Raw genomic sequence first — 17,361 nt, 5'->3', positions numbered from 1 at the left:
CAGCATGGTTTATATAGCGTTATCGGAATATACGGGGTGTAGGCTACTGACTGACTGCGCTCCGCGTAGCTTGATTGATTGATTGATTGAAAAGTTTATTAACAGATTGCAGAATGGGTACAGTACAGTACAGCTCAGTACATACAATTGTTAATTGGGGATGCAGACCAACTTTCGTCTTGTTTACATCAGGGTCCCCCATTTTCAATTCATCATAAATCATAAAGCTCAACTCGTTATTATTCTGCGCAGACCGCAGAAACACGGGAACGTTTTGATTATATTTAAAAGGCTTTACGTTAAACGAAACAAGTGGAACTTCGAAGCTGTAAGCAGAATACAAGTCATATTAATATAGTGTTCTTCCCCCTTTTTACTGTATAAGAAAGAATAGAAAACGCATTGCAATGACACTATAGTGGACAGACTATGTATATGATGGGATTCAAGTTCATGTATTGAAAGGCAGGCTATCATACATGCAGTGAGATTCATTGTTCTTGTATATGCTCTCGTATTATATTGTTTATATAGGCTACCCAATACTGACGTCAAAATAGATTGTAGTATGCCTCTAGAAATCATATGCAGCAGGTAGAAAATTGACGGGAGATCCATCGCGATTTGGAATAAAATTGAGGAGAACTTTAATCCATGGGGTATTAATCAAACAACACGGGAAAAGGCAGTCATATTCCAGCGCGGTCTTCATTAGCCGACAACAAAATAGATGCATCTAAAAATCATATAGCCAATCGAACACAACTAATAAAGGCATTCATATTACAAGCACGGTTATAATGACACACAACCAACGCCAAACAGTGGTCAACGAACGGTCTTTATTAGTATTTTGAGCTGTCCAGGCAGAATTGCAGCAATGGTCTTAGGGAGCCGTTGATATCTGACATCACCGTTTACAAGTCCGCCTTTTATTTATCCCATAAATCATAATACGCGATAGTGTCTTCTTGGTTCGACAGCAGTGAATTCTCCGTGGAGTTTCTCGGAGTCCCGCTCGGGTCGGTCCATTATTTCACATCCCATGGGGGGTGTTTCCTCATTTTCATGACCATATATGGATAATCATGCACGAGCATTGACGGTAGAACAAAGTGGTATTCATCAACACGGAGGACCATAGAGCCTGCGTACGCACGTGTGATGAATGCCGACTTCCCTGTGCGTACGCTAGTTCTACATTCCGTGCTTACGTGTGGAAGTAGGTCAAGTTCAAAGTCCACGTTGATGCATGAGGGCCCAGGTGTCACACTGTTTACGCTCCGGGCGGACTTTTCGGTTTGTCTGAAGCGAGGACTTCACTCGATCGCATGGAATACTTTTTGGGACGCCGAATTCATTATGCAGTAAAGGATTATGGCATGGGCCAATGGACATATGATCTACCAGATGGCGATCAAATAATTGGAAAATTATTTTTGGAATCCAACCGGCCAAAGGTAAGAGCAATTTGACGTCAATTTCAGATTGATCGTGCAATAATTTAATAGCCATCCCCCAGATCAGCCTATGTTGTGGTAATAACAAATGCCATTATTGCCAATCAATTAATAAGAAACGACTTCCCCCGCCCCCCCCTTTCATGCATTCATGATGGAACATAATACCGATCATATGCATTTGGATCTTTAACTCTAGCATGTGTAGGGACGAAACGCAAATGGATTTAACGTTATTAGCTTTATAAATAGCCTTGCAGGAATGATCCCAGATCATTCCAATATAACACTCATATTCACCACGGTATAAAACGGGAACGTATTGATGAAAAATATATTTCTTTATGGCATATTGAACGGAAGGTTCATACTGTCAATTGACAATGATATTGGATACATAGCTATAATATAAAATATAGATTTAGCTCTACAAACAACGTGACACACAGCATGGGCCAGTCTAATAGCTGGCACTGATCGAGTTAACAGACGGTTAAGAAAGAATATAAGAAAAATAATGAGTGTATTGGTGAATGAGGCCCATTATGTTCCAAACAGTGTGGAGGCGAGCGCCGAGAACGAGACTGCAGCAAAATCATACATTTATATTAAATGTGTGCTTCTCAGTGTTTTAGCCTGTATGAAACTATTATTGAGTGGTCATAATTTGTGAAATAGTTCAGCTTTTGCTCAATAATGCTTTGGAACAGGATATTTTAGAAATATAACCGTCATACACAGGAGGAGATATTGGGTCTCATTCACCAACATTGTCATAAGATTTCTCTTACGACAACCACATTGGAAGGTCACAAAAGAAAGTCGACGACAATTACACCCGGATTCAACAGGTAGCGAGGAAGCGATTTGCGACGGATCAAAATTAGATTAGATTCAAATGTGTTGTCAGCACACTATATACCTAGTGGAATAGACTATTACTATTCCATATTTATACCATCTTGTTGCGCACTCCTGGCCGCGCACCTGCCGCAGCGTGCACACACTGTATAGTCTACGTGCCTAATGAATGAATGCAGTAGGCTTATATTATTCTAATGACTTGTTTTATTAGATCACAGATACTGCTTAGCTTTAGTTCTTATTTATTTATCCACTGTCATTTGCAGTGTTGGTGTAGTGCTATCATTTATTTTCTGACATCACATGAGTCGTTGAGGCATGACTGTAAAACGTAATTTCTTATCATACAAATATGGTAATATTTATTTTAAATATGATTAATTCCAAGGAGGCCTGTAAAGTTGACATGAATGAAATCACTATGATTCCTCCCAACTAATGCCCTTAAGAACACGACGCACACCAGTCTGTCAACTTACGACTTCTATTCAGCGCTCCTAAATCCTGCTCTTAGTTATGACCGAATCCAGGAGAAGGGACCGTTCGTGAATCCCAAAATCGGCCCGAAAATAGTCTTAAGTGGTGCTAAGACCAAACATTTTCAGATATTTTGTCCTAAGTCCGTTGGTGAATGAGACCCATTGTCTCTTTCTGCGTCCTGACCTGCTATACCTAGGAGCCACCCCTCCTAAACCACAGGCAGTATTTCCTAGTGAGTCCTGTTGCAAAGCTTACAGATGTCAAAGAATAGTTGGGAGCGACGCAATCTTTCAAAACTTAAAAATGCATTGTTGCATCTATATTTAGCACATTTGATAGAATTTCAATAGAAAATAAACTAAAAATTCAATACAATTACCACCAGCCAGATTATGCGTGTCTGTTTACAGACAGCCATGTTGGAAGAGAGACAACTATTGTTGGAAGAGAGGACTAAAGATCTAGAGATTTCTACGCAATTTTAGGGTTTGAAAACCTGAATGAATATACTTGAATATAATGGTATATCTCACCTGTATGAAGCTACTGGTGTCTCTTTAAGTGGTCATATCTACTGAAGCTCTTCTCACACTGGTCACAGTTATAGGGCATAACTACTCTCCTGTATGAATGTGCTGGTGTTTCTTTAAGTGTCCAAATTGACTGAAGCTCTTCTCACACTGGTCACAGTTATACGGCTTCTCTCCTGTATGAATGCGCTGGTGTGTCTTTAAGTTTCCAGAGGTTCTGAAGCTCTTCTCACACTGGTCACAGTTATAGGGCTTCTCTCCTGTATGAATGCGCTGGTGTGTCTTTAAGGCTCCAAATTGACTGAAGCTCTTCTCACACTGGTCACAGTTATAGGGCTTCTCTCCTGTATGAATGCGCTGGTGTTCCTTTAAGTGCCCAGATGTACTGAAGCTCTTCTCGCACTGGTCACAGTTATAGGGCTTCTCTCCTGTATGAATGCGTTGGTGTGTCTTTAAGTCGTCAAATTGCCTGAAGCTCTTCTCACACTGGTCACAGTTATAGGGCTTCTCTCCTGTATGAATGCGCTGGTGTTTCTTTAAGGTGTCATATCTACTGAAGCTCTTCTCACACTGGTCACAGTTATAGGGCTTCTCTCCTGTATGAATGAGCTGGTGTATTTGAAAAGTGGCCTTTCTGATGAAGCGCTTTCCACACTGGTCACAGCAGTGAGGCCTCGACTCGTTCATATCTCTGCTTGTTGTTGGGGAGCAATGCAGCAATTGTACCTGGAGAAGAGAGAAGTACAACAATGAAGAGTTCAGATCTTGTGTGTGTGTTTTGCATTCGTTCAGTTTGTATTTCTCTAGTTCTAAAAATGTTTTATGCTCCAAATTTAGTTGATGTGATCTAACGGTGAATCTGCTCCAAGGGTGGATATTGAAAACTGGCCAACATTAGTACAATACTGAGATAAAACCCAACAGGCAGTTGCCTGCAATATGACATTGTGGTTGTATCTGTATCATTTGTGTTGTTCTGGGGAGCAATTAAGAGTACACAGACCATTAGTACAGATAATTCAGTCTGAAATGATATATTCAATGGAATGGACATTATATTAGCAATATAAATGACATGTCAATTAATCCATGTATTGTTTAGCAAAAGAGTAGCCTATTGATCATTTGTTTGTAATATATTTATCAGATCAAGAATTAAGATCACGTTTTGCCTGTTTCGTTCAACAGTCTTATAGTATCCAGTATATTGCCACCCTATAACCTTTCAGTCTGCCCAGCACCAAGACAACTGTTGGCATTGCAGCCTTGAAGCTGCTTGTTAATCCTGTTGTGGCCTATGGCTGAAAGCAGGGTACAAAATAGTTACACGCCCAGCGCCACAGGCGTGTAGATTTAATGTTTGGCCGTCATAAATTAAGGCCTGGGCGCCATCTGGCGGCCAACAAAATCCACTGCATGGGTCGTCATTAATATGATGCAGGGAGTAGTCCAGCTGAGCGGGAGAAATGTCGTGGGAGCGGGCGGAAGTTGCCCAATCTGGAACAATCTCCGGGGCTGCAGCTGGACCCTATTGGATGCGGGCGTGGTGAGTTGAAACGAAAGTGAAACTGTGTGTGTGTGTGTGTGAGATGCGCTCTGCTCACGAGATCAAGTTTGTAACATGAGACGCACATGAGATCTGTCTTCATCCGTTCTTTAGCCTACAAAAAACCCCTGCAATCGCGTTTTTGATTGTGCTCTGATATTTAATTTTGCATTTGATTTGACCAAATATGTGGAGGCATATTCCCGGGACTGCTCTGTTAGATACAAAGCACAGTCTACTCCGCTCCTGGCTGCTCCGACTGTACGACTGTTGACCAAGCTGTCGGAGTCGACTCTGGCTAAAATGCGGATACTATTTCGTAACGCCCACGCTATAGCGAAAAAATCAAGACCATACAGGGACTTCGCCTGGATGTGCGAGTAAGTTTATTGTGTTTTTTTTATAACGTTAGTCCAGCATGTTCATATAGGTGTGTCGGCTTTCACTTTCAGCTAATTATGGTTGTAAAGCCTACCCAGTGGAATTGTTTACAATGCATGATATTATATATTATTATATTATTATTCCATACAAGGCTGGATGCATTACAGACTCCGCTAACATCCCTTGTTGCCTTGTAGGTGGCAAGTATGGATTTGTTTATCTTGTTTGAAGTTGTTTTAATATGTTCTTTAATTCTTTTGCTTCCATATTGTAAATAAATTCACAATAAATTATTTGCATTTAAAACTATTAACGCTGACTCATTCCTTCAGTCCACTCAAAATTATGCTAATATTCCTTATGTTGTTTATGATATTAATTGAAAATAGCATACAAGAGTATTATATAGTAATAATAACACATGGCGATATACTAAAAAGCTATTTATAATTTTTGGCTGGTAAAAGATCTGGATGGCTGGTAGTTTTTAAAATCTACCAGCCAAATGGCTGGTAAGTCAAAAAGTTAAGTTTGTTCCCTGGCTGAAAGGAAAGGTAAAGGAGGAAAGACTTGTTACCTTTATCTGTTGATTTGTTCATATCTGGCTGTCATAGTAGTTACATCTGTGCCCATAGATGTGAAAAAAGGTGTGAACTAACTAAGTTATTTAGATCTATTATGCTTATGTCGATCTGATAAACATATTAATTAAAAACAAATTAGCAATAGGCTACTCTTGGGCTAAACAATACATCTGTATTGTCAATTGTCATTCACTTATCAAAAAAGGACAAGAAAAAGAAAACACTATCAAACAGCAGATTTCTTTCACTGATGGTTTACTACGTATTTGTATCCCAGCTGCTCTCTTTTCTTTTTGACCAATCCTTTGACAATGAGTGTCTTTACAGCTACATAGAGCTATCAGAGGTAGCTTCCAGTATCGAGAGAAATGTAATATTTTATTGCGAAGAGAATTACGTTGTTGCAGATGCTAGCAGTTAGTCGAGATGGTAAAATACTACAAATGTAAAACATTTTAGCTGAGAGGGAATATGTTTTGCAATTTGGTTAAAAGTTTTGAAAAAGTTAGGTATGGTGTTAGTTATGGGCATAAGGTTTTAAAAAATCACCTCATACAACTTGGGGTCACCGCCTGGTGGCCTGTATGCATAAAATCCAATATGGCCGCCATCGGAAAGAGAACATCAAATCTCAGCTCCTATTAGAACTAGATCCTTGTATGATATAACTTTTTCTATGTTTGTTGGTGCAAGGGATCAATTTCTGAAGTAAGTATTGTAAAGGTCAAATGTCAGCCAGCGCGAGACAATCCCTCTCCAGGATCAACGCTCGCAAAGCTGGGGGCCCAGACAACATACCCGGGCGGGTGCTGAAAGACTGTGTAGCGGAGCTCACTGATGTCTTCACAGACATCTTTAACACCTCCCTGAGCCACGCCGCTGTCCCCACATGCTTCACAGACATCTGAGCTGAGCTGACTACACTTGTGATCTAGCTGTGTAAAGTGTTACGAACTGGCTCAAGCTCGCAACAAGAATAGGGAGACACAGGCACAATTTAAGAAATAACAAAGAATTTATTATCAGTAATATAAAGGAGCAGCCAATATATATGAGTATCAGTGTGTCAGCAGTGTGTGGATGAGTGTATGTGCAGCATGAATGTGTAGGTGTAAAAGCAAAGAAAAGCAACCAAAACAAATGAACCAAAAGTAACAGCCAAATGACCAAAGAACCAAATAATCAACAGACAGCAACCAGACAAACAAAGAACCAAAAACAAATGGGGAGTTCGCCAGAGATCAGAGGCAGCCTCTCTCTGATGTCCTGCTGGGACACACCGGCCCAGGTGTGCACCAATTAGCTGACGAGCCTTCCCCAGCTCTGCTCTGCCAGCCAGAGCAGAGGAAGGCTACACAGTGTGGGGGAGGGTCGTCACAAAAGTAAGGCAGTACCCTCAGCTCAGTTCACCCCATAGGGATTGACTTGAGCAGCCTGTGCTAATTAGTCCAATCAGTCAGAGGCAAGGCCTGTGTTAAATACTGCTGCCTGTAGCTCACTCTGCACTAAAGCTGAGCTGACTACACTTGTGATCTAGCTGTGTAAAGTAAGGCAGTACCCATTGTGTATTATTTTGGTGGTTCTTTCTGAATCAATCAGCTCAGTTCACCCCATAGGGATTGACTTGAGCAGCCTGTGCTAATTAGTCCAATCAGTCAGAGGCCAGCCCCCTACAGGTGTGGGACAATATTCATTAGGGATTTAAGTGTAGTTTATCCAAGCACCAGCGACCGACAAAGACTTGGAGTTTTCCCGCTGGAGTTCTCCAAGGAGGCAACCGAGTGCATTTGAGTATCTACTGCCTCTTACTTGCCCTCCTCCAGCAGGCCACTCTTTTGTATCTGCATTTTCTGGTCTTGCCTTGATAGCCTGTCAACTATACTATCCTAGTCCGCTAGCTTCCAGGCTTACCCGGCTAGCTCGACCTACTGGTTTTGGCTCTTTAGCTAAACCATCAATTGGCTTCATACACGTAGCCCTTAGCAGTTGATCCATAGCACTTTTTATTTTTATTTCAATTCTTTCCCGGTCTACCACCGCCACCTGGGTAAGCATGTCTCTGTGTTCCGTCTGTCCCTCTCTCCTAGAAAGGTCAGCTTTAGACGTCTCGGACACTTCAGGCTTTTCTAAGGAGCCTCAAGCGAGGTCTTCTAGTCTGGAGAGTCCCAGACATAGTGCTCAGGACGTGGTCTTTGTGCCCAATACGGAGCGGCAGTGTAACTGAAGTAAGTGAAAGTGCTTGACTTAAACTTAAAAGTATCTTGTAACATACAAAATAACTCAAGTCAGAATAGTCATCATTTTAAAAAGTAAAGTAATTTTTTTTTTTAAATGTTTAATAATTTGTTTTATTTAAATTGTTTAATTAAAACAAATCATCATAACTTAGAAATGAGATTGCATAGGTCTATGAATCGAGATTGCGATATTTTTTTGATTAATTGCCCAGCCCTACTAGGGAGGTGTTAATGATAGAGGATGCTGGGGCCAGTTGTGTGAAATACTTCTTTGAGAAGAACAGAGGGAACTATGTCAAGGGGGGAGGTGGTCGGTTTCATGGCTGAGACTATGGCTGCGGTTACATTAGGGCCATTTCATTTAGTTTCATTTAGCTTTTCAGAACGCTGCGTATTGGCAGGCAAGTTAGAGTTAAGTTAGACGTAGTTTTGTCTCGTCTACTATATGTATGTAGTACAATGCCAAAAGCAGTAGGTGGCGATGTAGTTCAAACATGAAGGCCATTTTCAACCAATCAGAAAGGTTGAACGAGTCGCTCCACATACTGCTCAAAATCTCAGAAAGCCACCATCTTTATACCTCGCATGAGCCATTAGCAACATAGCATTTCTTTTTCAGCAAGAAATAAAGTGCAATAAACAAAAACGGATACATTCACTGTGTGTTCTGCCTCATTTGTTGATGATTTGTTGATGAAACAAAACTAACATCAACACAATTGACCACCAAGAGCGGAGTTTAGTCTCACAAATATATTGCTGATTTTGTTAGCTTACGTGCTAACGTGATTGGGATATGCCATTATAACAGTATACCATTGTGGCTAGCAGCGTAGTAACATTATTGCTAGCAGAATGAATGGATGTAAACGTTATTTAACAGATTGCAGAATGGGTACAATTCAATACAAACAATTGTTAAGGGAATGCAGACTGTTGTAGCTTGGACTGGGTTCCTTATAACAATAACTTGACAACACATGATCTTAGTTTAGCCGCAGCTACAGGCAACGCAGCTGATATCCTGTATAGGTCCAGCCAGGGGAGAATTTGGCGTCGGTGTTTACTACTGCGCATGGGCGTTGGGCAAGAAACGGCTCCGTATTCGGCTCGCGCAAATTACATGGCACCATTGTCATGTCGGCAAGTTTCGGCGAGTTTCCAAAACGAAAACACCCTTTCAGCGTTGCCACTAGGGAAACGAGTTTTCCTGCCAAAACGGCGTTTCTTTTTAACTTGGACATGCAAACGTAATCATTCGAAAATACAACATTGCTGTTTTACCCCAGTGTCACCATGGCCTATATCTGTGAGAGTAGAGAGGGTGATGGGTTGAAAACAGGCCAAGGTGGATGAACAGGGCGGTGAAACAGCTACGTGTAAGTGGTGTGATGTTATTTCTGATTACCTCAATGCATGTCATATGTTATGATGAATTGAAAATGGGGGACCCTGATATAAACAAGACAAAAGTCTTTCTCTGGTCTGCATCCCCTTAACAATTGTGTGTATTGAGCTGTACTGTACCCATTCTGCAATCTGTTAATACAATGTTCAATCAAAACAGAGCTAAGATAGCTAACGTTAGCTAAGCTAGTAGCAACAATTAGTTAGTAACTAATTACGACGCATGTACTTACTGATTCGATACTTTCTTTCGGGTCCCGAAGACTTGGTACAGCTCCCTTCTTTAGCAACAGCCTGGAAATCACCCCAGCATTATAAAGTCCTTCAACGTCGTCTTTGCAAAAATGTGCGGTACACACCCAACTATGAGAAGTTACAGCAGTTGGGGGGTCTCCAAAAACGAACTTGGCCCATTGCTTGCGGAGCACGATATCGTTAGGAAACCAGTGGAAGGACGTATTCGCTGCTTGGCAGCCAGGTACAGCACATGTCTTGCCCGTTTTGCTCCATGTTTTTTCTTTCTTGTTTGATATTAGCATCTTTAAACCTGACTGAGGTTCCCCACTCTCCTTCCAATCACCACTGTCATCAGTCTCAGGACAGTCTGAAGAGAGAAGCTGGTCATCTCTAGTTGGTTCTAAATCACCAGCTGGATCTAAGTTACAGGCTGGTTCTGTTTTCATCTGTCCAGTTGAGGTGCTGGGTAAAGAGTAAGCTTTTCTGTTTATCTCCCTCTGGGTTTGAAGAGGCTGGAAGGACAGAGCGTTCTCTTGACCATCTTCACATTTCACTGGGTCTACTGTGATCTTGGAGAGATCAGCTTCTTCCAGCCCTTGATGTAGTTCCTCTTTAATCTGTAGGAGCTCTGGGTCCTGGGTTTGGCTGAGCAGTGAGGACAGAGTATTCTCTCTGTCATGTTCATATTTCACAGGGTGTAAGGTCATCTTGGAGCCATCAGCCTCCTCTAGATCTTGAAATAGTTCCTCCTGTTCCTCTTTAATCTGTAGGGATTCTGGGTCCTGGGTTTGGTTAAACCATGAGGACTGAGGTTTCTCTTCATCATCTTCACTCTTCACAGAGACAGGATTATATGTCAACTTTATGATATCAGCCTCCTCCAGACCTTGAAGCTGCTCTCGCTCCTGACTGCTCCAGAGTTCCTCCTGTTCCTCTTTCATCTGTAGGGGCTCTGACTCCTCTTGGCTCAGACTGGGGCTCCACTCAGGGGGAACCTCCTCTTTACACACAGGGAGCTGTGGGGGGTCTGGAGGGAGAAATAATAATAATATGAGTAACAAACATAAAGATACAGTAGATAACCTTTCACCAATAACCTTTTAAGCCTGAGCGGTCCGGTACCGGTACGAGATTGATATCATGCCATAAATCCATCTATACAGAATGTATGTATTAATGTTGCGTTTTTTTTTCAAATGTAGCCAAGAGTAAAGACCCTAACCATGTCAAAACAGCAGTCAAAGTGTACATTGTAAGCACTATGTTTGTTTACCAATGATGAAGTGTTGGAAGTGTCGGAAAAAGGCGCTTATTGATGCGAGGATTTGGCGCAACCTAACTTGAGTGTAGTCTTTTGAGAGAAGAGACCCAGGGCTTTCAACAGGCTTTAGAATAATAAAAAAAACTACACTTCCCAGCTCACGCCAGCCCCTGTCAATCATCTGACTTCTAGCGTTTTTCTCTTTATTTTCAGGATCATATCTCACGGGTGGAACAAACCTGAACGTTATTGCCATAAAATAGAACACAGTTAGTTTCTCTACCTTTCTGTGAACGTCAAGCAAAAACGGCGTTGCAATCTGATGAAAAATGGTGGAGCAATTAAATAAAGTAACTGTACTTACAGTAGATTTCATTCACAGTTTTTGCTGCCCTGTCAGGGGCGCCTGGTGGTACTAAATCCAGATTGAACTCAGCCATTGGGAAGGGGAGATTTGAGCTCAGTGGCAATTTTTCAGCTCTGGTCAATGTTAGCATGGTGTTATTCACCGTCAAAGATGAAAAAAAAGAAGAAAAGAAAATTTATATTCTCCTTTGGTTCATTACAATTTACTCAAGCCTAGTAACAGACACAATATTTCTGATACTGGGAATACATTCCCTGAGAACCATAGATGTCCCTAGATACCAAGAACATGCAAGTGGACCTTGTAGAAGTGGAGCAATCTTCGATTTACTTAGGTATGTATTTTTAGGTGAATTTTCTGAAAATATGGCTAGGGCTAGAGGTTAAGTGAAACTCTGCAACTGAGAGTAAAAACACAAGTGCTTTCAATCAATTACTGCTTGGCTACAAAATGAGCCTATTTAATACAGTGAGGACATGTCCTCATCACGCCGTCAATCACAACTTGGAGGTTGATGTTGTCAGGAGGTGAAAATGTAAACAAATTGAGTGAGACTTGAGGTTCTCCAAACTAAACAAGATAACTATGGATATCTGAAATACTTATGGGTTGTTAGCTTGACCAATTACCTTTTTACTTGAGTTGGGGCACATGTAGAAACTCCTATAATGTTGACCTGATTTGGTGAATACCCTCAAATGAAAGCTGAAAGTCTGCACTGGCAGGAATGGGAGTGGCTGGATCTGCACTGACATGGCTGACATCATCCTCAATGACCGCTCCTACCAAGTGTCATGGAGAGGGACTCTGTCGGCCACCCGCCCCCTGCGGACGTGTGTCCCCCAGGGCTCGGTCCTAGGACCCCTTCTCTTGTATTCCACAACGTTGATATTAGTCTGCCTTTTTATGAATCGTTTTCAAATAAACGCTAGATGATCAATATTATATGTGCACGCAAGCACATTCGGGCCGCGCACGGATAATCGCCGCGTTGATTTCCTCTCGGACTTTTACAGTGAAACCGAAAGAGCCCATTTCACAAAACAGCTTATAACTTCATCAAAATTAGTCTGATTATCCTAACACTGATAACATACCTGACATCAGATGGTATCCAACTGGTATATTCCAATTCCTGATCACCATTAGAAAATATCGATAAGTGTATAGATCCAACGCGATACAGTAGAACTCCATGATCAGCGGGGCTCAGAGCCCCCAGAATGAACTCTGATAACCCCGGCTGGATCAGTGGACTGGAAAATGTGGAGTACCGGATTTTTTTCCCCATCCATTTTCATTGAGTCCATTCCAAAATCCCTTATGTCATCTGAAAGACGATAGGGGGCGCTTTTTTCCACATAGAATCTCCGGCGGTGCTCGTGTATACTCGGGTAGGCTCGCGTGATGCAATATGATTTCAGATCGCAAAAAAAAAAGAAAAAAAAAAAAAAAAAAGAATCCGAGAAATCTCGTGAGTGGCTTTCAACCACATAAAAATAAACCCGAGATATCTCGTGTGTGGCAGTTAAAGTGTTAATAAGACTAAAAGACTACAATATATATGACTACAAGGGCCAGAAGCCGACTTCATGACGGCTTCCTGTCCTCGCATTCAATTTCCGGTTTACGTTACATTTTCAACAACAGATTGCTGCTAATTAAACACTTCATGGAAACGGAGTAACGTTAACGTTATGTCGAGTTCATACGTGTAGTGTAGTATGAACTCGACATAACGTTAACATTACTCCGTGTCCACTGTTGCTGCTACTGTTGCGTCGCAGATGGATGGTACACTCTGTTAGCTCCGTAGCTAATCCGCTCATAGACTAACTTACCGATAGCAGTACCGCTAACGTCGGAGCTTACTCCTGGGTTTCAGGGGGCATCCCTAGCACCGAGCCACCGCCTCTCTGTCTCTGGCTAGGTGTGTGCGCTTGCGTGCGTGTATGTGCGTGTAGATGACGTAATTTGGGCAAGTGTGTGTGTGACTGACTTTTTTTCTGCGAGAGGGAGAGGAAAGGATTTAGCACTGCGCTTGTAAGTCTCATCTCAGCCGCGGCGGCCTCTAACGCGAGGGCAAAACATCACGATATCCACGATACGTTTAAAAAGTGTATCGTTAATGAACTGTACCCGATATTTATATAATATCGTCATATCGCCCAGCCCTAGCTTCAAGTAGTCGCTTCACCCTACCTCTGCCTAGAACCAACGCTCTAAATAAAACGGCAATGTATAGAGCCATAACATACTGGAATAGGATCCCATTACATATTATACGGACGGAAAACAAGGACAGTTTCAAAAAGAAACTTAAAGGAGCCATAATCCGGAAGGAAATTAATATATGTCATGCATGACAGCTGCAGCCATGTTATCCAAAACTTCTTCTGTTTACTTTGTGTTTTTTTCTTTTTAAAAGGTATGGTGAAATTGATGTTTTAGTAACATTGATGAGCATTCTGAAAGAAATTCTTAAAAAGATTCACTTTTAAAAACAATCTTAAATTGTATTTAACACTGTAAAGTATTTTGTTTTGTTTTTTTGTTTTCGGTTTCTTTGCTTGCATGTAATTTTAGCCATCTTAATTGTTAGTTTCATTGTGTATTGTGTGTAGAGTACTGACTTTTAATAATTCTGTTTTGCAATAATTGTTTTTGTATGTTTTTTGTGTGGACCCCAGGAAGACTAGCTGGTTGCCATGGCACCAGCTAATGGGTATCCGTAATAAAATCAAATCAAATCACCTAATTGATGTTTACGTTCCTCATGAGTGACCTCGACTCTCTCCCCAGCTTCTTATCACTCCCACAGGCCCTGTCTGTGTCTCTAACTTGTCTGATACACACTATAACATACAATATCTATATAGATATGTACTTTACCTACATGTTATAACCAAATGAAAACCAGTGATTTCCTTCAAGTGGTAGCAGCAAGAACAAGCGTCATGCTAAAAAAAAATCTTGAAATCGACAATTTCCTAGAATATTTTTAGACAGACTCGAAGGTCGTCCTGGGATATATAAACAACGATGCCCGGCGGTTTCATGTGTTTGTGGCAAACAGAATCCAAATAATCAAGTCCACTACAGAGTGGAAATGACACCTCCGTTCATATATTTGTGGCATAGATTGTTTTGGACCGTTCTATGTGAAAGAAAGAAGCTGAAGAAGTACGTTCTTCTTCTCACTTGTATGTGCTCTAGAGCCACACACAGAGATGCTTAATGATCTCACCAGATGCTTTCATCAATGCATTGTGTGCATTTATTGCTATACGTGTATATTGTATATTCCTCTTTACTTACTTTTTACTTACTTTACTTAATTATTTTACTGTATGAAACACACTCTCAGGGGCTCATACAGAACCAAGCATTTCACCGTAAAGTATGTGTATTTTATTGTGATAATTAATAAACAAACTTGAAAGTTGTCTGCATGTTTACGTTGCACTACTTTTATTGTCTTTTATACCTATTCTTATGTCTGCAATTTATGCATTGTTTTTATTCAGTCAATTGTGTGCTGGTTTTATGTACATTTTATACTAGTTGCTGTGGGGTACTCTGGGCTGCGTGTGAAATTGTGCACTGCAACCTTGCCCAGGCCCGGCGGGTTCGGGCTGGGTAGGGCTTTTTTTTTTAATAAATTATTCGGGCTCGGCCGGGCCCGGGCACCACCGTTTTTTTTTCTCTCATATAACTAGGGTTATAGGATAACCTTTGTTTTCCTTTAAGATTCGCTTTCTCTTTTGCGCCAAGCTGTCATCAGAGAAACATTTGGATGTAATTACCGCAGCGCGCAGGGAGAACTCAGGCCGGGGACAACTCGATTGGTTGTGTTGGAATATAGCCAGTTGGCGAACGTTTTATTTGTACTTGGATGTATGTAGCCAGTTGGAGAAGTTTTGTTAAAGTTGTTCAACGCGTTGCTGACGTCGTGGTGAGTGATGTTTATTATTTGCTGGGTCGGACTCGCTACCTGTTTTGTTGTGCTTTTCATATGTTGCTCTGCTCGAAATCTGATTTCTGTTTGTATAGTGACTGAGTAGGCTATTGTGTGTCGTGTGTGCGTGTGTGTCAAAGAAGATTCTATAGCCTTCAATACGTTTTACGAGGCTGCTCTATAAGCGAGCACTGGGAGGGAGGCATAAATGCTTCTTAGTTTTCAGCGTGATATGCGTTATTTAGGCAGACCTATTGGACATTTTCATTTTTGTTTATTTATTAAGTTAATATATAAAGTGTTTAGAATATTTAAAACAAATACAAAAAAAATTATATTTTAATAATACTAATAATAATAATTTTTTTTCGGGTTTTCACGCGGGCTAGGGCTTAAAATATTATTTACAGTCGGGCTTATTTTCGGGCAGGGCCTGAAGTTCACGGGCTCGGGCAGGGCTCAGGCTTTATTTCAAGGCCCTTGCAGACCACTAGTGTGAAAGGTGCTATAGAGTCATTCATATTTATTATTATTATTATTATTGTAAAAAATGTATGCATTGAAAAGTCTGTAAAGTCTCAACGACATTGAAAATGAGGGTGACCTCAATTGTCCTTTTGAGAATAAATAAAAGGTTTGAATGAGATGAAAGGAATCCCAACCTGAGCACGACGTAAGAGCAAAATGGCATGGCCAGGTGACTACGGTCAGTGGCTGCCGGGGGGGCCTCACCTGGCAGGTGCCCGCTCTGCTGCTGCAGCTGGCTGGTGAAGAAGCGCTCCCGCTGGGACACCTGCTCGTCCCAGGCCTCCAGGATGTGCCTGCGCTCCGGTGCCTCCAGGTTCAGGGTGTCCGGGTGGGCCTCCTCGATGTGGGCGCGCACGCAATCCAGGCTGTGCGAGTACTGGAGGTCCCCGCACACCATGCACACCAGCAGCTGGTTAAGCGGGTCGTGGTCCATGAGGTAGCGGCTCCGCCACACGCCGTCCGACATGGAGCAGTCTTCTCCTTCCGCGCTGCCGCTGCCATTGTTGTTGTTGTCGTCGTCATACTCGCCGAACAGGCCCTCAGACTCATCTGAGTGAAGGGGAGGGAGAGAGAGAGAGAGAGAGAGAGAGAGAGAGAGAGAGAGACATTTACTAAAAGTAAATTCACTGACTATCAAAATAAATAATACCAGAGACAGTCTATATAATGACTTCAGTCCGTCTAAACATTCTTTGGCAATACTATACCTTCTATCGGTACTGTATAGCTGGAGTAAGGGAAGTAGCCATGGTCAGCGTCAGAGGAAGCACTGTGAAAGAGAGGTGTACATGTTACATTCATTATCACTGCGCGGTGAGCTCCAGGAGACAGAAAAAAGGTTTCCCACCTCATTAGCTGATCAGAATCTTCCGAGGAGTTCACCCACTGCCCAGAATCCTACAGAACGATAGGAGAGAGAGAGAGAGAGGGGCAGAAGATTATAAACAGAATTATTATATACTGTACAGAATGCTTTACATGGAGTTGCTGTACAGCATTATCAGAAAAGGCAGCCCACTCTTGAACAATCAATGAGGGTTGTCCTTGACTTGAGACATTTCTTAGTTGTCATAGGACTTTGTGGACTAGTTTTGTTGATTTGAAGACAAATCCGTGAAATTGTGTTTCCCCACAATATGCAACCGTGCAGATGGACCTCTTTAAATCGAGTGCTTCCAAGAGATGTGCTTGTGACTTTTCAGGGGATAACAACGAATCAACTAAGAGAGGACCAGCCCTATAGTCAGTATAAACCTAGCTGGTCCTAGACCAGTCACAGTCCCCTGTACCTGTGTCTCCATGCCCTGGAGCTAGGGCTGGGCGATATGGCCTACATTTTTATTTATTTTTTAATCCGATTTACGATTTTAATCGATTTTTTTTTATCTACTTTTTCTCCTCCTTTTTCTGTGATTTTTTCTCCCCATCCCAATTTTCCTCTCGTGCCAATCTCCCTCCTCTGTCCTAATCGTTGCTCGCATATGCCCCCCACTGGCCGGTTGTAGGGAGGATAGAAGC

At 41.8% G+C, this 17,361-nt stretch overlaps 1 protein-coding gene across 1 annotated transcript; it reads right to left on the bottom strand.

Moving 5' to 3' along the window:
• Nucleotides 1-4,296: 4,296 nt before the first annotated feature.
• LOC311243426 (uncharacterized protein) lies at nucleotides 4,297-16,644 on the bottom strand (the record flags this gene model as incomplete). The annotated part of the gene is made up of 4 exons (XM_084332657.1): nucleotides 4,297-4,310; nucleotides 10,616-10,756; nucleotides 16,048-16,392; nucleotides 16,632-16,644. The coding sequence occupies 4 exons, from the start codon at nucleotides 16,642-16,644 to the stop codon at nucleotides 4,297-4,299; spliced, it is 513 nt and encodes a 170-aa protein (XP_084188783.1).
• Between the last annotated feature and the right edge of the window lie 717 nt (nucleotides 16,645-17,361).

Source organism: Notolepis coatsorum, assembly GCF_963971535.1.
Source record: "Notolepis coatsorum genome assembly, chromosome: 17".
Classification (NCBI taxonomy): domain Eukaryota; kingdom Metazoa; phylum Chordata; class Actinopteri; order Aulopiformes; family Paralepididae; genus Notolepis; species Notolepis coatsorum.
The sequence above is the reverse complement of the archived record's forward strand: the minus strand, read 5'-3'. Positions and strand labels throughout refer to the sequence as shown.